Source organism: Zonotrichia albicollis, chromosome 3 (assembly GCF_047830755.1).
Source record: "Zonotrichia albicollis isolate bZonAlb1 chromosome 3, bZonAlb1.hap1, whole genome shotgun sequence".
Taxonomy (NCBI): domain Eukaryota; kingdom Metazoa; phylum Chordata; class Aves; order Passeriformes; family Passerellidae; genus Zonotrichia; species Zonotrichia albicollis.
In genome coordinates this window covers 38,049,924-38,075,932 of record NC_133821.1, presented here as the reverse complement: position 1 = coordinate 38,075,932, position 26,009 = coordinate 38,049,924, and the positions used below count along the sequence as shown (strand labels likewise).

The following is a 26,009-nucleotide window of genomic DNA, read 5'->3' as shown; positions in this document are numbered from 1 at the left end:
AGCCAGCAAAACAGGACTCACCACTTTTTCCCTAGTGAGGCTTATAAATTAGCCCTTTTACTTTACTTAAATTTAGTCTTGTTTTATTGAAAAAATATCTAACATCCTGAACAGTGAATTGGTTGCTTCCAAGTGTTTCTTTCCATCACAACACAATGAGCTACTGGACTTTTGCCAGGGATCTTGGCTCCTTGGAGGGACAAGGCACTTAACCTTCCGAAAGGGGTGGCCATGGAAGTGTCCTGAGCTGCACTGTGCTCTCTGCAGCTTGCACAGTGTTCCAGGGCTGGTTTATTTATGTCTTACCAGAGTAGAAAACATGCAAGTTTAAGTAAATTGAGGTCACAAGATGTAGTAAACTTCTACAAATCTAACCCCAATGTGGTATTCAGTTCTTGGCAAGCTTTTAGTAATATGATCTCATATAAAAAAATAACCTATTCACTGGTATGAGCAAGTCAAAACTTTCTTGAATCAATGGATCTGTGATTACATGGACCTGCCATGAAGCTGATATATTGTGTTTAACAGCACTGGACACTGCACAAGTGAGCTGCTACAGTACTGCTACTTGATACTATTGTCTATGTGCAAAAATTAAGCTGAATAGGACAAAATACTGACTCAAGCCTTTATAAAACACATAAATTGAACCTTCCTTTGAAGGTTAGGAAAATTATTTTTTTCTGTTTTTATTACTGGTTGCAATTTTATTACTTTGAAGAGGACTGGCAGCAAAGCTGTTACACAAGATAACAAATAATTTTTTTTACTCCAACTAGACAGAGAAAATACTCTGACATGATTTGTTCTTGGGATGGAGAATAAAAACATTTCTGTTCTATACTAAATCAATCACTCCTTGTTTTTTCCACCTGTTTAAAACTTTACAAAGCTCTAAAAGCTTTCACCTTCATTGAATCCAAAAGAGAAAGAAAACCTTTGTTCAAAAACTATAAAATTACAAAACCTAGCAAGATTAGAATCAATAAGTTGAATCTAAGCATTCTAACAACACAACACTTGTTTCCATTTTTCCTTGTAGCATGTTCAATTTCTTCTATTTCTATGACGCTTGATTGAGATTCATGTGATCAATTATAAAGTTATACCTACTTAGTATTAGCTCAGCTAAGAGAACACTAGATGATTTTTTTACTAGAAATTCTTTTTCCTGGTAGAAAAGGATAGTTTAGTTGCTGAAAGAATGATAACCTTGCGATGCTGTTTATCTGGGGAGAGCTGCAGCCAGTTAACAAGTTTACTGTCCAAGCAGAGTTACATTTTGAGGCAGACCCTTTGTCATCTGGAATGACAGAGAGAGAGTGAAGGAGAAAAGTAACTGAGGAATAAACTTGAAGTACAGTATTTTCCAGACCAAAGAAATTCACTAATTATACAGTCAGACTTGGCAGTATTGATTTCTTTGTGAACAGAAAATAACTTCTAGCAGAAGAAAACAACTCTTCTTCTAGCAGAGGAAAACTAGTTTATAAGGTTCAACAGATACTACACATAATGGTGAGACTACACATCCCATCACCATCAGTTTAAACTGCAGAAATAAGAAAAGAAAACAAATTTAAATCTGATGTAATCCTGATTGCTGCTTCTCTTTTCACCAGGCTTCAAGAATCCAATATTTGAGGACCCAAACCCAAAGTGTCACATGAACAGTTCTGATTAAGTCACCAAGTGCTCTGCAACATTTTGGCAAGGTGAACCAACATTTCTTCCATATGGAAAAATCAGGCAAATATTTCAGCTAATAAGCTAATATGTCCTTCATTCCTACTTGCAGACTATCTCACAGGTGAGAGCCAGAGGTGTTCACTATTTCATTTCCTGGGCTTAGTTCTCTTGCAGTTAGCACATTATTAAGAAACATTTCAACTATTTTTAACATTTCTAGCTCATGCTTTATACAGCATTCTGGCAACTGGAAATTATTAGCTTGACAGCGTCTATTTATGAATAGGTGTCCATCATTTAACTGAGCTGACCGTATTTCAAGTGTGATTTTGGGTTTAAATAGAAAATGGGGACTTGTTTTTCACTAAATTTTGCTTGCAAAGCCATCCTCTCTTATTCCTGGAAGTGTTCATGACACAGTCACTTGCTGTGCTGGCTCTCTTCTGGACAGTTTAGTAGATAAATTTAGAGAACTATTTATCTCTGAGATAATACATCACAGCAAACTTATTTTTTTTTAAACTATTTCTTTCTTACTGAGTTTCACAGTTTTTGTCTTCATAGGCTCATTCCTTTTTTCCCATTTATGAAATAGTCTGAGGAATGGCTAAAAAAATAACATCACACTTTTATTATCCATATATTTTATCACTGAGCACAGCATCAAGGTGGCAGGTACTAATTAATTTGCACCTGGATTTGCCTTGTTTGGACAACTGACTTCAAATTATCAGTGCTATGATGCAATATTAATATTTCCAAATCTTCTGTATAAAATAACTGCCATATAAAATAATACTTAAATTTCTGTCATGCTGGATTCAAACACTGGAATTTTCATAACTTTTCAATGACTTGTACATTTGCTTAGCTATCTTTCAGGAACTTGCCTTTAGGAAACCAAGTCTTAAAAGTCTTCAACTACAACTCATATGCAGCTCCAGAAATATTTTAAGAAAAACAGATCAGCTACATTCAAACACAGTGATTTCAAAATTAACATGTTGCTCAATAGGCCTTTTTTTCAGCCTTTGAGGAATATCAGAAAGACTTACTAAACATAGCCTCACTCCCCTCTGACTTCAATGACAGTGCAACAGAGATGTACATTAAATGGCAGCTCTGCCTGCTATCTCCCACTGGCCAGGTGGGAACACCAGACAGAGGTTTAGAAAAAGCAAGCAATTTTGGTGGTGGTTTTTTTTTTTCCCTCTCCCTTACAGATAAAGTAAACTAACACTTTAGACAGCATTCTCAGGATTCCACGGGAGATACAAAGAAGGTCCTGTTGTGATTCTCTAGGAGAGATGTGAATTTAGAAACAGTGTCCTCAGGAGAAGATACAAACCCAAGATAGATGGCAGGACTGCAAACAATACTGTGAAGGACGTGTGCTACAAATTCACAGCAAGCCCTGCTCCACGGAAGTTTCTTATGTTACATATTAATAATTATGGAAACACACAGAATGATGTGTCTCTTGAAAACACACAGAATGGTGGATAAAATGAATCATCATGTGAATATTAGATAAAATATGTGTATCCATTCCTTCACTGGAAATAACCAATGAAAAGATCTGGGAAATGCCTCTAATTTTACCTCTCAGTTCCCTTGTATGTGAATAGATGTGATGATGTGACTAGGATGTGACAATAACACTTAAACTCCTCTGTCATCAAATCATGAGCCATTTATCACACACAACAGCACACACATCACTGAAATCACTCTGATAAAGAAATTTATGGTAGGCTTCAGATACTGCTGTAGACTTCACTTTACCAGAGACTTACAACAGATTTAGCAAATCCAGTCAAGGTAGGCCAAAGAATAGCTCTCCCTAGAGAAAATGAACAGTATATATACGTGAAACTACTTAAAGACAAGAAGCAGATAAAACAAGGGCCACATTATGTACCTCCCTGAAGTAAATAAAATTGCATATAACAGTAAAGGCTGGATTCAGGGCTGAAGGACTAAGCTTCATTTCCCATCACTGTGAATATATATATGCATATAAAAGGGTATGCATCACTCATAAATAAAAAACCTGCACAAGAATATGGAAAGGAGCATTACAGAAGCAGTCATATATTCCAAATCCAAGAAATTCCAGATTTAGGAATATTTTTGTACCTTGATCTATGGCCCATCTGCTTCTTTATACTGCAGATTGATAGCGTTTACTTATATGATGACATTTTCTTCTGAAACCCCAATTCATTAATACAAGAAAACTTAAAGAAATAATGTAAATTACTGATTTTTAGAGAAAGTATCCTAAACAAAGTATTGCACTGATTATCACAGACACAGAAAAAGAGACCTCCTCTTTTACCACAGCAATGGTCTGGGATAAAAATGCACATAATCATGAAATTAGGGAATGCACCATACTCAACACTCAGAAAGCTGAGTTTTACAGGAAATCTCAGTGCAGCAGTGAATTTTCCTAAACTTGTGTTTGGCTGTGATTTCATCTCAGTGTTGCACAATACACTTCTGAAAACAGGTTATAGAGTTCATCTTTTTAAGCTAAGCATTTCAAGGCCTCAGTGATCGGCTTATTTAAAAGTAGCTGCCTGAAAATAAGAGAAAGCTATTAATTTATTCTTTGCCAAACATTTCCTACTAGATATAAGTGTGGGCGAATCACAGGACTAAAACCTTCTTGGGAGCTATCATACAAATTCTCATATTAAAAATTTCAAGGTACAATATTTTGTACAGAATCTTCAGAGGCTTGTATGGAGGAAGAAAAAATATTGCTCATTACATCAGTAATGAAAACAATCAGGCAAGAGTAAGAAAACTAAAATTAATATCCTCCTTAAAGTTTTCAGTCCTTGCATTTTACCTTGCACTGCTCTGGGGATAGGAAAAAGCCTCTAAAGGAAGGGAAACTGCTCTTGGTGTGGCTGGCTAACATTAAGTCAGCTTTAAAAGCTGTTGTCCATCATTTTGCCTCGTCAGCAGGTAGCTGGGTAGGGACTAAGTTTATGTCCTTGAAGGCATGCCCACCAATACCTGGGGACACATTACACTGGAGGTGCTGACGGAGAAGGGACATGTTTAACCTTGGCAGGGGGAAGAAGGGGAATTTAACAATAAGCAGTTTTCTTTTAAGCAGCAGCTGGTTTCTTGAACTTCACTTAAGCAGAGGAAGTAGCATCCAGCTGGGCTACTGCTATAACAAAGGCCTTCACTAGCACAGAAAAGGGGCTGGGCAGAAAAGGGAGGAAGAAAAAAAAAGCCCAAGATCTGACTTCTTATATAAGATACTTTGTATGCCAGCATAGTTTCTAGAAGCTATTCATGGCTGGAATCCCTTCCCCTCCAAACTTGTTGCTGCAGAAAAACTGAGAGTTTGAGCGATTTCAAAGTGTTGCAAAAATTGTTTCTGAGAAATAAAAAGCAACTAAATGTTATGATGCTGCCTAATAGAAGAGGAATTTTTAGCACAAGCACTGTTGTGAAAAGTGCCATGTAAGGAGATACACTCAGAGAAACTGCCCCCACACCCCAGCTCCCCAAGATCCTTGGATACCTCAGCAACATTTATTTTATGTTGATCAAGATAGAAGGAAAAAAAGCAGGACTGGAGAGGACCAAAATGAATGCTCTAGCAGCTTTGAAGAGCTCAGAAGTCACTCTCTCCACTCAGAGGCAGTAATTCAGATACAACTGTTGGCTAGAAATTCAAACTCCTGAGTGATCTTCCCAAATACTGCTACTACACGTTACTCCTACTTATTCCAAGCCAAAACAAAACTACTAAGAGAGTAAAAAAATGCTGAAAGATTGCCCGTTGAGGAATAGTCCTGATACGAAAAGATAAAGTGTACATACACTCTAAAAATAAATGAAGATGATCTCTGCAGCCTGAAAGAAGCAGCCAAACTCCTGACAGTCTTTCTCCAACAAAGTTCTTAAAAATCCATTTCAGAGGAGACTGCCAACTGCACAGACAGCGTTTCACAGTTTGAATGGAGCCTCTTGCCAGATGGACACCTATCACTAATGGAGAAAGGATTGCAAACTGAAGCACAATTGGAGAAGAAATCTGGAAGCTCCTGGGCTCCTGTGGCAGCTCCTGTTGGTGATACAGGGATGTGACTTGCACTGCAGTTCACTATCACGAATTACACATGGGCGACTTTTAAAGCTCTAACAAAGAGGAAATAAAACAATGGTTTTCTGTGTTACTGTGATCTTCAATAAAACTCTGACGTAGCAACCATCAAAGTCAAGAAGTTACACAAGCAGTTCCCATTATCAAAATGAAAATGTGGCATATCCCTCAAAATGCCCAGATTATTCTTGACTGTAATCCAGAAACTTCAAAGACAAAACACACAAGGACTGGAAGTCTGGATATCTACTAAAATAACCAATATACCCATTCAAGCAGGCTGTTCCTAAATATCAACAAGTCTTGTGTCCTGAACATTATAAATGTGGAGTTCATAATCACATAATAGATTTTACAAGAGCAACACATTAATGTGACAGTGGTGGTGGCTTAATGGCAGCTCTGACATTTAGATTCTTTTGAGTCTAGACAATTTCTCAGGCTGTAAAACATATGTACGATTCACCAAGAATGACTGACCTGCTCCAACACACATGCCATATTTGCCAGTAGTTCAGATGGAACTGTAAAAATGCTCATACATGGGTTTCATTTCATCACTCTTGTCTGTGACATTTGTGTCAACACAAATATTCCAACTACATACCATTTGTGTGAAATTATTCAGCAGCTGACATGTTTCTGATACATGATGGGATTTCTTAGACCACTTTGACATACCTCTAAAGCCTAACACTCTAACATACCTCTTAACCTCTGTAGGCTAACCTTACATAGACTGCTTTTATTATGTTCCCAACAAAAGAGTTTTGCTAATGCCCTGACTTATTATCACATTAAGATTTGCTGGTGCTGTCAAGGTGAGAGATTTTGTGGCTCTGATCAGCTTGATCAGTGACTGCTTTTCAGTGTGCATGTGGCTGTATGTGTTGTGCACATGAATGCATGATGGGTAAAACAGTGCCTTTTAAGCCTAAATTTTTCTGTGGTTTTACGTCCTGTTACTTGACATAAAAATAATTTTAAAATATGACAGGTTTAAAATAAAATTGAGTCTGAAGACATAGAAAAGGCATGTGCAAATCAACCAGGGAACTTAAAAATAGAGTAATGAACAATTCAAAGGTCAGTCATTCTTACAAAAGTGCCCTTATGAACAATTAATACACACCCACACAAAGAATTTGTTAGCTGAACATAAAAAAGGGTTCCTCCTATTTTTTCTTGCCTTTAGAATTATGACAACATTAATGACAAACTTTTCCTTCTTTCAGGGACCCCAAAAAAGGAAATTCAATGTGAAAAGGCAGAAATCAGCTCTGATTCTAGCCGAGTAACACCTGCACACACAGATTTTTACAACATGCAAAAATCCCAAATGGCTTTTAGCTCTATAAGAAAAAATGAACTGACAATTCTCTAAATTACAGATAGAGGATTATGCAAGTCATTTTAAAACACACATTTAATCTGTTAAAACCGGACCATATAAGAAACAAAACAAAGTTTACAATAATTTCAATTTGCCAAAGTGAAATTTACTCAACTCCAGCTGTTGGAAGTCCATATTTTTCAGAAAAATATACTGAAACTATTCTTTGCGTATTTCTTGTCAACTGAGTATCTCCGCAAGTTTCTTTTCAGAAAACCAGATCCTAATTGTTGCTTGCATGACTTTTCCCCTATGCCACGGTTGGACTGCATAATATTTTTCCTGCCATATAAGCATGTCTATAAGAAGCCCAAACAAGTTCAGAAGGAGTTATATAACATTTTTTGCATTTTTGGGGACTATAATTAAAGCGATAAGATTATGGCAGAGATCCTAGAACAGATTAGGCACAGAATTCTATGATGAATGAAAATTTGGGTCATTAAAAGTGCAAACCTAGATTTTTTTTCTTTAAACCACACTCAGTTCAACATGTACAACATAAAGTTTTGCTCTTAACAAGCACCTTTAACAGGGACCAGCAAGAGTACTGATGTATACAGTAAGGAATAACAAAAATGGATCAAAAAAAAAAAAGACAAAAAAATCTGTTAGCAAGTCTGACTCAAAATGCCTGTGGTGTATTTAGATTTAAAGTAATTACATGGAGGGACATAGATCTAACAAATTTATATGAATCCTTAGGCGAAAAAACTTCCTAAAAATTTCTTACAGCAATAACTTGGATGTACACAAGACCTCATCCACTCTGAATTCATGTCAATCAATACTTTCATAGATCTTGAAAATTGTCTGAAGACAGAGCTTAATATTTACTTTAACATACTGAGTGCTGGAAATAGCAAGCTAAAAGACTCTGTGGTTTGAAAACTGGAAGAAAACTGAAGTCACCTAGCCTCCAGCATGTACAGTGCTGGTTTCCAGCAAAAGGAAAGGAGCATTTCTGCTGGAATGAACTGCTTACAAATATAATATACTCCCTGCATTTCTCTTCACACAGATAATTTCTCTCTGTGTTAAAAATCTGCCAGTGTTGTAACATGGAAGAGTAACTCCATGGACACCTATGGTGACCCTCCTCTTGCTACATGATGACCAGCAGGTGTCATTTCCATGTATCATCAGTCACAAGCCTTCAACACTGAGCACTCTTCTTCCCAGAGCCAAAGAGATTCAGTGGGTTTTTTGTTTGTTTTTTTTTTTCCAGTCCAAAGCACTTTTATGCAGGATTTGAACTATTTCTCTAGTATATGGTTAAACAGAAATGTTAAAAAAAGTTCTTACATTAGTACATATTAATGAATTTAAGTAGAATCCACATTTAAAATCATTGCAGTGGATCTAACTTTCATCTGTAATGCGAATGTAGTTTTAATCACAAAGATATATATGTACATCAAAAAATACCTATGAAAATTCAAATCAACTTAAGAAAAAAAGTCAAGGTTTTGGGAAAATTAAAAAAAAAAAAAGAAGGGAAAACATCTTTAAGCAGTTCTTAATTCTAAAATTATAGAAGACATATTAGAAAAGGTTTATGAAAATAACTACTATGTACATAGGTGAAGCTGGATGAACACTGAACTACCAGGCCAGAAATATATTCTAGAAAAAGTGTATGTGCTTTGAGTGCATGAATATACAAACATGTTGCTGCACATGTTTTATACACATGGTTTGGCCAGAAAAACAGTGATAGATTAACCTGTTTCTGTCTCCTGAAACAAGCTGTCCCAAATCCTCTTTTCTGATTAGGAAGACAAAGCAGAAACTGTTTCAAAAAGCTGTCTAGAGTGTGTACAAATATGATACATAGTCAAAATAGCCACTCTCCTGTGCGTGCCTTTCAAATTACTTTGTCTATTCAACTTTCCTGTTTTACCCATTTCACCCCACAAACTGCTGTAGCAGTGAGCAAGGCACCAAGTAAGTGTAGCCAGCAGGTTGAGACTTGTATCCGTCTGACTGAGCCAGGTCTTGTTCAAGCACAGGATGTCAGGACTGCAGGTTTCAAACCGGCAGCCAGGCACTTGGCAGTGATGCAAAGCAGCGCAGTGGTCAGAGAGCAGGGCTGGTCCTGCCTACAGAGCTCACAGCCCTGTGAGAAGACAGTGAGAGGCAGTCACAGGGGATAGCTCAGAAAGTTCAGGGAAACTTGCCCGAAGAAAAGAGAAGACACAAGGATTTGCAAGTTCCCAAAAGATCGATGTGTCTGGAGAGCGCTCACACCAGCGCACATTATTCTACAAATGCTCTGCAACCTCCAGCTGTTCTCCAAATTAAATGCAGCATTTGATACATAAAAATCTACTGGGCAATTTTTCCCTGTCCTCTAAACATGCATGTTGGGATATTTTACATTCCATTTGGGATCAGCCACTATAAACCCTCTGCTGCATAGGTAACATACCGTCTAATCCACATGATCTAATGCTGGGCAGAAGTGAAACAATTACTTCCAAAGAGAGACATGGAAAATGACAGTGTGTCACTTTAAGGCTCTAATCAATTTATGTGTAACAGCTACTGCTGAGGTTTCATTGACTACAAACACGAGACCAACAAACAAAACAAAAAAATCCACCAAAACCCAGAAACAAAACAGCAACTGCACAGGCTGCTCACATAGCTGCAGTGCCAAAAGCTGAATTTCTAACAGATGACAAAATGACACATCTCATCTGCAACACATACTTCTTTCTGGACACAGCAAAAAAATAAGAAGGCTAATGTTTCTGACCCTTCTGAAGTCAGGGGGAATATAACCATTATCTTCAAAAGGATCAAAACTGACCCACAAATCTTGTTTTCCATTCTCATGAACAACTTAATAGCAATCATGAGAATAAAGAGTTTAGGATCACTTCTAAGGTGATTATGGCCATGAAACACCACTGTGAAAAACCTGCAGTTGAGATTTTCTTTTTGCTCTTTTAAGAAGAAAATCCATTGCTGTCTGAATAGGCTACATGGGATTTCTCAGCTGGCTTACTGTCCCAGCAGTGAACTGCCACTGAGGAAAGGGACAGCCTCTGCCACGCTTGCTGCTTCACAAGCACCAGGGGGTATCCAGGCAGGTTAGAGTCCCTCAATGACATATAGATCATTTTTCTACTTCAGTTTTCTAGCAGAAAACCGACTCAACTCATCCATACAAAGGCTTACTGGAATCAGATACTGGAAAGATTGGACAGACCCAGCAAGGGGGAGCAGAGGGCAAGACATCCTCATCCTCCAGCAGCAACCCCATCTCAGATCAGTGTGCACGTATCATCACACTGCAATATTAATTGGTCTGTGTTACAAACAGCCTGGAATAAAATGTGTTTCATTTCTGTACAAACAGATCTGAATATTTTGCTTTCCATTTTCCACCCCTCGATAGTTAATCTGTTTTTCAGCTTCATTGAATTAAAGGTCTTCACTCCTAATACAAACAAAACCTGATTCCCCAACGCCACACAACTTGGGCAATATCCTGAGAAAAGTTTTCAATTATTTAAACCTGCCTGTCAGATAGAGGCTGAGTACATTTTCAGTATTTTTTCCACAAACATTCTCATCAGGTTACACACTGCACCAGTAAAACATTATAGGACACTCTTAAAATCTATGTAGTGCCATCACACAGTATCCCGCTTTCTTTTCTGTGAGCCTAATCAAAAGCAAAATTAATTCAGTGAGTTCTGGATCAAATCACAATTCCAGTTTCAACTTCTGTAGCATCAATTTATTGCTCCATGCAAATAACAATAATGTAAAAATGCAAACTTTATTTTTAATACATGGCATTAAAGACAGAGTTTTCAGTACCCTTTTCTCAGTAACAAGGCTGACTATAAAGAACATGTAAATTTTGCATTTTTGCAAACATGCAAAGATAATTACAGGTTTTGATAAGAAGTAAATAAAAATGAAGAATATCTATAGACTCAGTTTTGCTTCTTACCTGCCAAAAATGCCATTTGTAGAACAACAGCAATTTTTAAAGTAGGTTCAATAGCCTTTGATACCAAGAAAATGAGCAGAAATGGCTGGTGCCTTGGTGAGATTACAAGCATCAGCTATGAAAATGTCCATGGTATTTAAAAACAGTGTAGGGATGGCAGCTTCATAATACTTCAAGAAGACACGAGAAATTCCTTTCAGGATTTTTTTCACCATATATGCAAAGTTAAGGCAAAATGCCTTTCCTTACATAATGCATGGATAATGCATTCTCTTTGGATAATGCAAACAGGCTTGCAACAAAAAATTTTATAAGACCACCCATAATAGGTATTCGGCGAATTTCTAAAAAAAAATCCCTAGTAGTATCTAAGATTGCTGACATGCAGTCTCTCTCTATCCCTTCTGGTGGACAAATATATTTAAATTTGAGGTTTTATAAAAATAAACAGGCTGGTTTTCTTTCTACTATTAATTAACTGATTTCACTCTATGTGTCAGAAAGAAGCATGATCATATTTATTTTTCTAATCTCAGGTTTTTATTTATTTATAATTAAATTTTAAACTGAAGTGTTCTGTCCCTGAAGCAGCAAAACTTTTCAGCACATTGAAGAATATAATATATAAACAACCTCTTGCTTGCAGTTGGCAGTATCTAGAAAGCAATAATTAGGGAACTGCATTTTTATAAAACTATAAAATAAAAAAAATGGGCTGGGAGGAATCCTAAAGATTATCTAGTTCTGATCCCTGGGCCATGAACAGGAACACCTCCCACTAGAGCAGGATGCTCAATTAAAAATTATATCAAGGGCTCACATAATTATTTCAAAATAAATAATACTGCATAATAATAATAATACCCTCAAATGCAGTAACTTCCAAAGTATTTGTCTTACTTTTATGGCAGTTGTGGGGTTATGTGAAGGCAAAGAGAGGGCCAAGTCTTTGTCTTAGTTCAGGATCAAAACCCACACAGAGGCCACAAGAACTGAACTGACAGACCCACACAGCAAGCCAGTAAAGCAGAATGATGCAACCAGTTTCTGCTAACTCACCAGACTTCAAAATAAATCTCATGTTTTAGGAGAACAAGAGCACCAGTGGGATACATTTTTCGCTATATGATTACAAAATGTTGAACTCATAGTTTATATTTGCCCCACTGTTTTTATGTTGCATTTCTACAACTGTTCCTGGACTAAAACATGTTCAGGGAATATAACATGCTGTAAGCGAGGCCCAGTGTAATATTTCACTCTAAGAAAAAGTATATGAATCATTAAAAAATGTTCTGTGGAATTAGGAACAAAAGAGCTGTGGGAACAATTTGCACGAACTTAGCCTTTGTGATTCAGTAAATACATCAGCAGTGATTTGAACCTTCCCATTCAGTACTTTGTGGTTGTGCTAACCCAGCATTTCAAAGCAAACTTCAGTTCCACTAACACAATTTCCCATGTCTTTAGTTCCATAGGGGAGAGAAAAACTTTTGAAAATTTCACCTACTTTCACCTCGAGGCTTCATGAGACTCCTTTCAAGTTTATAACCTAAGGTTTCTATGGGACAAGGATTTACACAATTCAAAGGAGAGCTTTAAGGAATGGTCAGAAATTACTACTTTTTAAATTAACAGACATCTATTCTTACAGGCAAAAAAGAAAGAAAACCAAAAATAATTAAAAACCTCAGATTTTTTTCTCAACAGATTATCATGCTTTTAACCTTTTAAGCATTCTACTTCAACCATCCAATAATTTTATTTGTATTCTGCTTATCTTTCTGAGACCATCAGTAACTTAACAAAGGCAGTAACTTGCAAGCAAAACTCATGGGTAGGACCAAAAAATTATATAATTCTTCATTGTATCATGATAAGATCTGACAACCTCTTTTTCCCCCTAGAGTTTAGATTTCTTTATTCAAATATAACAGAGTGAATTCAGCTTGCCAAGACATTATGTTCTCTCTGCTATTACTTGAATAATTTAATTTAACATTTGTTTCAAGAACATTTTCAAAAACAACCCATAAACTCATATGTCCTCTAACCTCTTCAAGCAGTAGCTTCCGCATTTCCTCAAAGAATGTAAACAACTTTAAAAACAACACATCACTAATGGATAAAACATTACTTTTCTCTGTACAAGGCCAGTAAATATACCCCCTTTCTGTCAAAGCTATTTCCAGAATGATGGTAACTGTGCAATCAGATAATGGTTAACAAATTTTAATGAAGTCTGCATTGGCAATCAAATCCTGGACTTGGTGATATTTAGGTTCTGGGGAGCTGTCTGTGGCTTCAGAGACCCAAATCATCAGTCTAAATCCAGTTAAAAAGCAGAGTGAAACAATACTCAGATATTAGGTTACACATGTGGCTGAGATTACATGTTAGCCTAAGGGATATTTGAACCACTTTGAGTGTTTTATATAATAATACCACATTGAAGAGCACTGTAGAAAGCAGTTAATCTCCTCAGGCATATCACCCAGCAACAATTCTTTCCTAACTTTTTCCACAGTGTCATGGCAAATTTCCAAAAGTTCAGAGGTTTGGTGAGTTTAAGCCTCTTTAAATTCAGATTCCTATCTAAAACTCCCTCATTTCTGATCCAGAAATCTCATTAGATATGATCTTCCCCTTACTCATTATGTTAGAAAAGCTCTGCAAGCTTCCTTTCCTATTGCTGTTGCAACACAGGAGTTGCCATTAAAGGACTTGTTCTCAAATACTGCAAGCATGAGAATGAGTGGCACAAGGCAGAATGGCTGAGGCTTCAGGAACATGATCACCAAGCTTCTCACACCTCAATGCCACCAAAAAGGATTTAATCAGGAGTCATTCACACCACAGAGCTATGCAGAATTTTGAAGTCCTGAAGACAGATCTTCTTCCTGGCCAAACCTTATTTTATTTTTATTCTTAGATTGTCTAAAAATACAAGAGAGATTTCTTGCATGCCCAAATAACCTAACTAATTTCACTTTTAGAACTTGTCCCTCACTGTAGGGGTCCATAAATAAATAATGTGTTATATTCACCAATATATCCAACACACCTACTTTCCCTTCTGAAAGTTGTCTATACCCAATCATTTCTTTAAGAAATGCTCAGGTAAATGTATTAAAAGTGGCTGAATCAAGTTTTAAAAAAAGCTTTATTTCATTTGGACTTGATGAACCTTGTCGGTCCCTTCCAACTCTGCATATTCTGTGATACTGTGATTTCTACTTCACTTCTACTTCAGAAATCCAAGAAACACTGCAGACTGATAATGTGAAAGAGGATGGCATCACTCTTTGGCATGCTTCTTAATTAAGTCTAATGCATTATGCATGATGCCCTTTTGGCTCTGGCATGGCATTGCCAGCTGTGGCTCACTGCTTATCCTCCTGAAGGGAAAGCACAAGATAGTGTAACACTTCTCTCTCTCTTTCAGTACCTTTCCTCTCAGCAATGGAAAAAAGCAACTTGAGAAGTGTTCTATCAAATTTACTATATACTGTTTACCTGCATTACAACATGTAATACCTTTTCTATGTAATGTATGGAGAAGAAAACACTATGGACATGCATAATGAAATATCTGCAGCAAATCCTGAGTTTCTTCTATCTGACAAACCTCACTCAGTATTATAGTTGGTATTTCCAGGTGCTCAGACACATTATTTCACAGCTCCATTAGATTATGAAAATATACGGCAGCTACCTTAGTTTTGAGATTTTTAGTGGCATAGACAATACCTTCAGAAATATCATTTATAAGAAAAGATGCAAATATTTATACTGCATTATAGGGTTGTCTGTTTGCAGATGTGGTATTAAGAGGATTTCTCTGCTCCATATGGGTGAACAAAATGCAACATTCACCAACAGTTACATTTCCAAATAGCTTCTCACTTTTAACACCTACCAAAAAAAAAAAAAAAAAAAAAAAAAAAAAGGTGCAAAGTGCCATCTGATTACATGCAAACCTGCCATCTTTGGCTCAGGAAATGCCCAAGCCATCTATCTCATGATGTTGGGATAGTACTCTGGAAAAATGTCACCATATGCTTTACATTCTTCCTGGGCATCTGCTTTGGCACTGTTACAGACTGGGCCAGACATGGTGCTGGTCACTCTGCTCATATGTCTTATGCAGAGATTCATGAGAACAGAATTCAGTTTTGGCTTTTCTTTGGCCCTTCATACAAAGCAGTTCTCAAAAGGGGATGAAAGGAATCTAGCAAGAGGTTTAAAATTCACATTTCAAGCAAAAACTACATGAGCACACAGGATTAATGAAAACCTATAAATATATGCAAAACCCCTAGTCTACATATAATATTCCCTGTTCAACATGTTTTCAGAACTCTTCCTGAAATTGAAGGTCTTTCTGAATATCCATTGATCTGTGTAAGCCCCACATACTACCCTATTTTGCTCTTATGAAAAACATGAGTTATCTGAGCCAGGCTTTTTCAATGCCTACTGAAAGTCATTATTCATACACCTCTCTTCACTGTCTGGATTTCTGCAGTTCTATAAATGCAACAGTGACCTTTAAAAGCATTAATTGTATCTGCTTTATTTTCCATACTTTCCTGTTTCCACAACTTGAATAATTTTTGGCAAAGCATATGCTTCACACAGCTGAAAACTCTAGCAATTCAAAAGTATAAATTAGTTAGACAACAAGAAACACTGTCCAAAATTCTGCTATCATTTAAGCCATCTTAAACCCTCTGAAATGAGTAAAGCAGCACAGAAGAAAATAGTGTGTTTTATTTTCAGGGCATAGTTTTTTCTACAACTCAGGAAGCAGTTTTAAGTGGCAGAATTCTGTGTGATTTTAATATTGGGTTTCTGAAAACAGAAAATAAGTACCAGCACAGACTTTTCAATAAACTACTTACCAGTAAAAGTATTCCAAGTTAGTTATTTTGTGTGATTCTGTGAAGCTTGGGAAAACTTATTTATAGAACCTTATGAAATGGATCCCATTTTTCCTTCAATAGGCTGAATGCAAAGTTAAATACCTAAAAGGATAATTTTCCTTCTTGTGAACTTGGCAAAGTGCCCATACTCTCTAAGAAAGAGTTGCATCTGGGTCTTTCTTGGTTATATTAAGGACAAAATTGGGTGATTTCTCTTGGTCACAACTTAGATTATGGAAATATGCAGACTTACTACCAGCTAGTATTATCCTTTACACTATCAAAGTAGAGAAGTTTGTATGTTAACCTTCAGAATGCCTTCCATAAATACTCTTTGCATTGCTATGAATTATGGATTAACAAGCACAGCCAAGATTTGGAAGGAGTCTTTTATTGTTCAGACCTGAGGAAAGCTGAATAATCACTTTTTAATGACTGATCAGTTGACTAGAAGATAACAGAAAGCCTTAGCAATGAGATACATTTTACCTGTACATATTGTATATATTAATGCTTACTGTTTCTTACTGTTTGTGGAAGTTGTAAACACTCTTCATCCAGTGCTTCAGCCTTGGTGAAGACACTGTGACTCACAGGCCCACCATTGACACAGCACTCTCACTCCTCCAGAGAGACACTTCTCTTAAAGGTTGAGCTGATGCTATAAATCACCGTTGTCATAACTTTAAGGGGATAGAACCATGTGCTGAATACTTCTCAGCTTACAGAATGTCCTTGGCCATTATAGAGGTTATAGAGGTTCCCTACATGCTCCTTACAGGATGCAAGTGAGAGACTGTGGACTGGGCATGGCTACACAGCCCACAGCAACCATGCAAGAATAAACCCTGCATCAAAACCCCGCGTTTGGTTTGCTAAAACTACTCACCCATAAGTGAGATAAAAAGCCATGAATAGTGCAAAAAGAATCTGATGTTATGGTTTTGAGAAGAGGAGATAAAACTTCAACCTATACCCTACCCAGGTTTGGCCCGTATGGGGTGTATGGAGCAGAAGATATGTTATGCTAAAATTACTCTGTGTAGATGCTAAAAAAGCAAGGAAAATGTTACTAAACTTGCAGACTCAGATGTTTTGTAAATGCCACTTCATTCCCATGGTGAAATTCTCTTGTGTACAATTATAATTTATTGAGCTTACTGTTGTTACCAAAAAAAAAGTTGCATTAAAGTGCCCACATGAATTCCAAAGAGAATCATTTCCTGCATGTAGAAAATAGGCTGCAGAAGAATCAAATTTTATATGTGGTTTCCTTTTTCCTGACTCTTCCTTTGGGGTGGATTAGTTGTTTACTTGTAAGAGCAACACCTAACAAACACAGTATAAAATGTTTCCCCACAACCTCTTGTGTGTGTCATGGGCTTTCTTTAAATAGCATTTAAAACAGTCAACTGGCATAAACAGGCATCCTAACAGCGAGCCATGTGAGCATGATTATTTTTCACCTATTTGAAAGATAGGTTTTATCACTGCAAATTTATTTTTATCCTGAGCCTATTGAGGCAAATTGTGAAAATTGTTTTATGGCCATAAAATACAAGTAAAAGCTCAAAGGGTTCTAGGACAAGGGACCATGGGTCATGTACTCAGGTCATTTTTGTCCAAATGAGGGAACCTACAACAGTTGTGAGGATGGTCTCAGGATGTAGGTGCAGAGGAAGGACAGAAAGAAGGCCACAGCAGATGTCTGCAGAGTGACAGGTCCTGTTATAAACCAGTTCCTTCCAAGCGATGCTGCCACCAGTCATATTATCCTTATCCTTCCTGCTCTCCCAAGACAAAACTAAACTGAAAGCCGTAATATGGCTTTAACACACAGCATTTCATTTAAAGCAGCAATATTAAATTATGCTGCTCGATGAGGAACAGTACCGTGTTTCCACAAGAGCTGTAAGATTAAGAATGCCAGATCAGGAACCAAGCAGAATGATGTTAACACATCCACAGCACAAGATTATACAAAGATTGTGTGGACCCAGAAAGTGAGGGGACTACCCCAGTTTCAAAGTCCCCTACCCCCTTCACCATGTTTGGATGACAGTGCTCCTGTCTCCTCTAATCTCTGCTAAAAGACAGACACACAGACTTGCCAGGGAACTTATTGGCAAAGCATCTGGGTAGATACTCTGAAAATTTCTCCTTTCAAGCATGCCTCAACTGGAGAAACACACTTTTCCCAAGATCAGAAGTGTTTAATATGTAATTCCAGCTACTCTGTCCAAAAGATATGAAAACAGCACCTTAAAGGCCCTTAGCTCTACCTGTTATCCTAAAAACCTCCTGCCTGCACATGATCAGATCAGGATTAAAATCCTGACGCTGAATTTTACACTTGGCTGCACTAAGATGTCTTTAACACAGTGAACCACTGACACAGTTAACTCTAAAACCCTAACAAGGTTAAAAAAGAAGCCAGCACGAACTGCAGCTTGCCCTCACCCCATTCCATGCCGGCAGCGGCGGAGACCCGGCCGCAGCCGCTGGCTCGGGACTGCTCCCGGGATTGTCCAGGCCTCAGCAAAGCAATCCCCGAACTGCAGCTGCAGCACTCACTTGTACACATGCAAACGAGGAACAAGCCCCAGCTTTGAGAGGGTGTGAAAGAGTCCCGTTCAGTTTGGGTGCCACATCACAAAAGCAAATCCTTCCTGTCTGAAAGAGGAGCATTTAGACTCCTCTGATTGATGCTGGAGGAGTCATTTCTCCTGTGGGCCCTTGATGAGCCTGGCTGCACTGCTAGCCTGACTTGGAGTTTAACACTGAAGGGACTGATGTGAACAATGAATCTTCAGTGAGCTAACCAGGCTTTAATAATCCTTCAAGAGCAATAGCAATAACTGAGCTGCATAATAGCAAGTTTCCCAAAATGGGGTCATCATGCTGGAAACAGGGGCTTGTGTGTGTGAGAGAGACAATGATTACAGTATTTAATCATCAGATTCACCATTCCAACTATTCTTGACCACAGTGTCTACTTTCAGACAATCCAGTGATCGTGGTCAGTGCATCCACACTGGGTAGCAGTCACCAGGAAAGCTAAATTTAACATATACACAATACAAATTTCTGAAAAACCTTATTCTGCCAAAATTTTTCTTAACTGTATGATATACAAAACACCATCAGGTACTATTCTAACTTCAAGTGCTTCAGGAAATACTTTGAAGAAAAGGTCAAAATTAATATATTTCAATTTCTTATGGTATGTACTGCCTGTATAAACCAGGATTTGGAATTTAAAAATACCTACTATTGTACATACTCTGTGTATGTGCATATATTGCAACACAGAAAAACAAAATATTTAAATTAGGTTTGAGTATAAATGCATATTAAGTTTATTAAAATATTTATTAATTAATGCATTAAAATATTTTAGCATTAAAATAGCTAAAAATACAGGGGTTAATTTAGTCTTTTGTCTCACACGTACAAATCTCACACATACAAACTGAAGCAGGGACAATAATGAACAGAATTGGGCCCTAAAAAGTTCTAATTTGACACTAATCAGTAATAAAAGGCAATGCAAACTTGTGTTAAACTGATTACACCCCTATAGCAATATCTGTATAATGGCTTTAGCTGCTTAGCAACAAAAATACAGGAATACCAGATGAAATGGATTATAAGCTCTGATTAGTCCCAGATGATTGTAACAGTGGCAAGTCAGTTGGGTTAATTTGCACTGTATATCATAAACGACACTCCTGTGAGCTATAATGGCAGAAGACATTGAATTTTTGTTTTGGTACAAATACACATAAAAGAAAAAAGACTTTATTTAACCTTACCAATGACAGTTTTGGTCACATACTACAAGGATTCTTATTAAATTAACTTAGAAAACATGACTTACAGAAAGCATAAGCATGATGATTGTCTTTCCCTTTTTTTTTTTTGTTCTACAGTTTCTTACAAAATAAATCACTTTAAAAACAGAACTCCATTTTGTACCTTTCCACTGGACTTGCAAACCCTCTTTGGAAATATTTAAATACAAGCCATAGTGGAAGGAAGACTAATTACTCTGAGTTTTCAGAGGGGTCTGATGCAGAAAGAGGTTCAGGGATTTTTCAGAATAACAAAGGGACATAATGACAGCTGAAATGGAAAAGGACATCCTGAATTTCAGCTTTATAAACACCAGACTTCTAGCATTACTTAGAGTGTGCTAGGTGCAGGGCAAACAGGAGAAAGGAGTAACACCTGAAGCACAGAACTCACAACCCAGGATAAAGCAGCAGTAAAGCAGCAGGCACAGTTAAGGGATCAGCACAGTCGCACTGGGTCACTACAGCCCCTTCTCCATGTCCCCCTGCCATGTCACATGGCTGATCTCTGCCTTACCACAACACAACACAGGAAAGAATGGAACAGCCTTGCAGGTCAGCCCAGGAGCTATGCTATGGATACATACAGTGATTTCAACACTGAAAGGAAGAGTGTTTAAAAAACAATGTTTTTATGGGTGGCATAAGTCTAACTATTCAGCTGTAGTAACTGACTTTGTCTATCCTTCATTTAACTACTTGTTTCCTCTAAGAGAAATTGCCATAATGTTGACTAAGCATCCTTTACAAGTTCTGCAGCTCTGTCATTCAACAGAAAATACTCTCTACTACATCTGTTGAACAGAGTGTTATGACAAGAGAAGGTGAGCACTATTTTCAAATTTATCTGATTTTTTGAAGTTGGATAAAAAAAAATCAAATGGCAGATGTTAAAAACAGCAGCTCTCTAGTCTTCTAATTTTATACTGAATTATCATAATAAAGCTTTCACTGCCTTAAATAATTTAAATACCATTTTATTTCTTAAGTATTTATAAGGATAATTCATTATAAATTATAAGGTGGGCACATACTTGTGTATGCATCTCATAGGGTAGAGGTCTAGAAATTTTTAAGTACTTATGAAGAAAGTTGACATGGGTGTAGGAGGAATTAAATGAAGCTACTTATATTTTCTAGACCTTTCCATAAAAAGCACTTTAATTCTCACAGTTCAAAAACATCCAACTGAATGAAGACAAGGAAGTCTTCAGAGAAAACATGTCTAGAAACATTTAAATCCCCTTTGTCAGACACCTGAGTGAAGCATTACCAATGAAACCTCATGGTAATACTGTTCCATAGCTGATCCCTGAAGAGGGTATGATCTGAAAGGGAAGAGGACACTGAAGAGGGGACCTGGGCAGCATCAGATTACGGCCAGGTAAGATACCCCCTACTGAAAAGTCAAGTGACCAACACATTAAAAAAGAGAAGACATGAGGAAGAGTGGAAACAAAATTAAACCCTGAAAATGCCCTATGTTTTCTCAATACCTTTATTGAGAAAACAATACCTACACAATGAAGTCCTGAATTAACCAAAGATGGTGATCAGCAAAGGTCAGTTGTTACAAAAATGCTGCACCCTGTATGCTAGGCCTTAGGCAGGTTCTGCCACGGGAGTGCCAAATACAGAATGCAGCATTCATTGCTCATATTCCCACTGAGAGACCACAGGCAAAACACAGCTCAAATATCTGAACATGCTGACAGACACAGTGACCATACCCTGGCAAAACCATACCCTGCCATAGGTAAGAGTGTTGAAAAATACTGTCCAAGGGTGACACAGGTTTACAAGATGTGTTGCACTAAAAGAGTTAAGCTCCTTCCACAAAAAAATCCAGATCAGCTGATGCCCTGGCTGTAGATTTTACCCTCTTTCTGATGTGTAGGTCTGGGTTGTGGAGCTCATTCCTCAAACTATTGCAGACAAAACATCCTCTATCACCTTTGCACACTTGATCCCAAGCTTTGGAACTCTCTCAACTTCCAGATCACTGACGAAGATTTCAAAACTATTCCTGAACTACAATACTCAAAAAAAATTATATGTTTTTTAATTGATCTAAAATGTGGATAGGAGCAGGAGGCAGTAGTGGCTCATTTTTTGATGGGCTTAAAGCAAATTAGTTTGATCCAAGTTTGCTTTTGTATTAAGCAGAAACATGAGAAATATCAGTCCCAAGAGTATTTCATTAAAGTAAGGAAGCTAGATGGAATTGTTAAAAGAAATTAGATATATAGGGCTTAAACCACACTAGTGTATAATACATGTTAGTGTTAGGCATTATTTGGCACAATTTCTGTATTACAAAGTAATTTAAAATATTATCCCTTACTTGCTGTGGTAATAACAGATTCATTCAGTAAGTGACACTAAAGAAAAGTCTGCTCCATGTAAAAAATAAATAATACTGAAACGTACTTACTGTAAAAAGCATATTAGGCAAATTTTCTGCAATGTCTTCAGCTGATTGCTGAAGGACAACACTGCAGCATACAAAGTCAAACTTCTACATCTGCATTTTTGTGGAAGAGGAACAAAGCAAGTAATCTCATTACATAAAGACAACCTCTGAGTGCTTTGACAATGGATACTGACTCAACCTTCCCATTAAGTCTGGGTGTATACAACAAATACGTTCTACTTGAAATGTAAAATTTAATTCCAGCATGATCACTTCAGGGACCAGTTCTGCAAAGTACAGCCACCATGCCATGGCACACAATAGCAGTGTAAGTAACTATATACTACTTGAAACACACTTAGAACTTATTGTACTACAGCTTTTGTCTCAGTGAAGCTATTTTAACCACAGAATATGTTTGTTCAAGCAAGTTTCTCTCCCTGTTTTTCTACTGAGCCTGAGAAAATCATTCACTGACTAATTTACTTGGTACATTTTCATTTGTTGCCATTCATAAATCATGTGCACTCTTGGCAGACATATTGCTTTTGCTTTTTCATATATTTTGGTGTTTGGTACTTTCTTTCCTTAAGAAAGAATTATTTGTGAATTTTTCACATGACATGCTCAAGAAAACCCTTCAATTTTTCAACTGTGGATTTTTAATTTGATTAGATATCACTCGGTGTAGTTTTGATTGTTTGATAAGAGACGCTGGCCTACGCCTTGTAACTATAAACCACTTCAGTATGAGTTCTTCTGAGCTCAAGAAAAACCACAAACTGCAGTTTTTCTCTGTTAAGAGATCTAGGGAGAGAGAAGGCAGTGAGAAAAATTTCTGAATATCTTTGATGAATGGCTTTGGAGGGCAAGGAGGAAGGCAGAAGGCATGATACAAAAGAGAGAAGACCAAAAATACAAAAGGAAAGGAATCTCCAGGAAATCAGAGGAGTAGCAGGAGAATCTTCTGTCATAATTTACTTAATGTACTACTGATCTTTACCAATATTCTGGTTCACATCAGGCTGCTGATATATTTATTTACACTCCAAGGAGTGCACTCAGTCCTAAAAGTCCCTTTCTGTTCACAGTTTATACCTCACCCCACTACAATCCCTTAATAGCTTCTTTCATCTGAAACAACATGCTTAATTCTAGTTATAAATTTTAAAATAATATGTTAAGACATTTTAAGAGTATGTTCACACATAATAAAATTCTAAATGTGAAACACCCTCCACAGACATACACGCCTTCCTGGGCCACTGCTTGTGCCAACTTCAAAGCATATAAAATCCTAGCACATTTTCACTATTTTAAGAACTGTATAAACCTATTAATTGTTTGCTGTTTCTATATTCAAGCCACCATAATCTTGATCCTGCTAGCCATTTTCCTATGGCTTTCCCACTGTACTATTTATCTTTCCTAACAATTTTGCTGGAAGATCTTTTAGTCATTGCTTTTCTGCAATTCTACACACAAGTATTCCACACTGGATGCTAAAAGCATTTGTACTTAATTCAACAAGTGATACACCCTATTAATGTACCAAAGAAACAGAAAATGGCACTTCAGTAGATGCCATTTTTGTGCATTTTATGCATGTGGATTTTTAAATTTTTTTAACTCATTTACTGCCATCTTCTGGTACTTACAAGGTAATAGTAGTTATGCTTTTCAGCAGCAGCCAATGCTCCTGTAAAATACCATTGAAATGGCAAAAAGCTTACCAGAAATATTTTCAAAATATTGCTGTACTTTTAATGCTGCTTTCTTTCAATCTGGAAATAATCAATATTATTCCTTGGGCAGAAACTGGTAAAAGACTCATGTAGCTTACCTTTGTCTGGAAGCAGCAGTAAAGTTGTGTTAAATATGGATGTTTCCGTGCTAATGCCAGAATTCTCTTTTCTGTCATTGTACAGTCTACATCATCATCTTGAAGTATGACATCTTTCTTCAAGACTTTCACTGCATATACTTCATCTTTTCCTTTTAGCTCAGCTAACATTACCTAAACCAAAGAAAAATTCTCTTTACGTATGGACAACAGATGCCATAAATGCAGGGTTTCATATGAGTTTGACTGCCCTGAAAATAGAAAGATTGTTACATACTTGCCTAAATGAAGCTGCAAATCATATAATACAAAGTACTGCAATTTTAGATGCATACACCTCTTTAAATTCTTTAAATTTGAAACAGAATGTATCTGTTCTGTTTGTTAGTTAAGTATCTTAATGAGTATCTATTAGTGAGGTCTCAAAAACTAAACAAGGAAGTTGATGTAAAACAGAAATTTATTTCCCACTTTTATCTCCCACTTCTGGTAGTGAGATTTGAGTGTGATGGACTTTGTATACAATACAGAGTTACCATTCCAGCTGCTTTCAAGTTGTTGATTTTAACTACTACTATTGTTTAAGGTTCAGGCCCTATATTCTGTTTAAGGTCACTTCTGGCTTGGAGCCAGGATAATCTTCAGAGAAAGAATTAGAAAACAGGGACACAAAAGAACAGCTTCAGCCCTGTTCCCTGCATGTGAAGTTCCCGTAATATCAAGGAAGGAAGAGTGTACTTCTGAAACAGAATCATGTTTCAGTCCTCCTCTTTGATTCCATCATGCACAGCAGGGTGGAAAAAAACTTGTAAGCCCTGTAAGCACAGCAATGTCCCTTTCACCCTCACCAATTCCTTACTATGGGAGCTCTGGTGAGTTACATATCTGCTGCTTACACTGTATTTTGGGCAGCCCTGTCATATCTGAGTGGAAATGCTTCAGTTCTTCTTCCTCCAGCACTGAACACACCCACTGAGGAAAAACAAGTATGCACAATGTTCTGTGAAATAAGTAAGCTTGAACTGGGAATTATCAAGAAAGTGAATTAACCCCACAGCATTACTCCTGACCTGATTTTTCCTGCTTGACCACAAGCAATTTTGTTGAACAGTATGTATGTAGCCCTAATGAACCACAGACATTTTCTTCCAAAAGGCTTGACTGTAGTTAACAAAGTGAGCTAAAGCAGAGAAGACCAGCTCATCAGGAGACTGATACTTTTGATCTGTTGGGTAAAAGAAAACCCCTAGGCTGGAAGCGCTTCCTGAATGTCAATATGAACACTTCCAAATCAGTTCAGTCAAAACCACCCCTGAACACTAGGTTAAAAAAAAAAAACAAAAGAAAGAAAAGAAAGGAAAAACAAAAGCTACCCACCTTTCCAAAGCTGCCTTTTCCTAATACTTTGATGAAGTTGAACTCTTCAAGACCTATTCTCTTGCTCTGGGCCTGTTTGACCTCCCCATTTTCACCATTCTCCCCAGGTTTGTTAAGCTGGTTGTCTGTTGATGTTGTAGCTGTTGCTCTGTGTTCCTCTCCCCGATTGTCAAAAGATAATGCTTTCCTAATGTTGTTTTCCAGCTCTTTGATTTCTGTGGAAATGTAAGGAAAAGTTAGTTTTGACCAACTGTCAGAAAAACAGCCTGTGTTAGTCTGTATCAGCATGGGAAGGGACATTCATCATCTCTGAATGCTGTGTTTAAGAGCACTCTGTGTTTAAGAATACATATTTAGCAAACTGCTTCTCCACCTTACAGTAATCAGCCAAACCCCTGCTCTAACAG

At 37.2% G+C, this 26,009-nt stretch overlaps 1 protein-coding gene across 2 annotated transcripts in view; it reads right to left on the bottom strand.

Annotated features, from left to right (window-relative positions):
• PRKCE (protein kinase C epsilon) overlaps positions 1-26,009 on the bottom strand; it is a 285,523-nt gene that overhangs the window by 73,048 nt on the left and 186,466 nt on the right. For both annotated transcript variants that reach the window (XM_005483088.3, XM_005483089.3), the window contains exons 9-10: positions 25,603-25,817; positions 24,226-24,399 (exon numbers count right to left, since the gene is read on the bottom strand). In XM_005483088.3, coding sequence (XP_005483145.1) covers positions 24,226-24,399; positions 25,603-25,817 — 389 coding nt within the window. The remainder of the gene's footprint in view (positions 1-24,225; positions 24,400-25,602; positions 25,818-26,009) is intronic.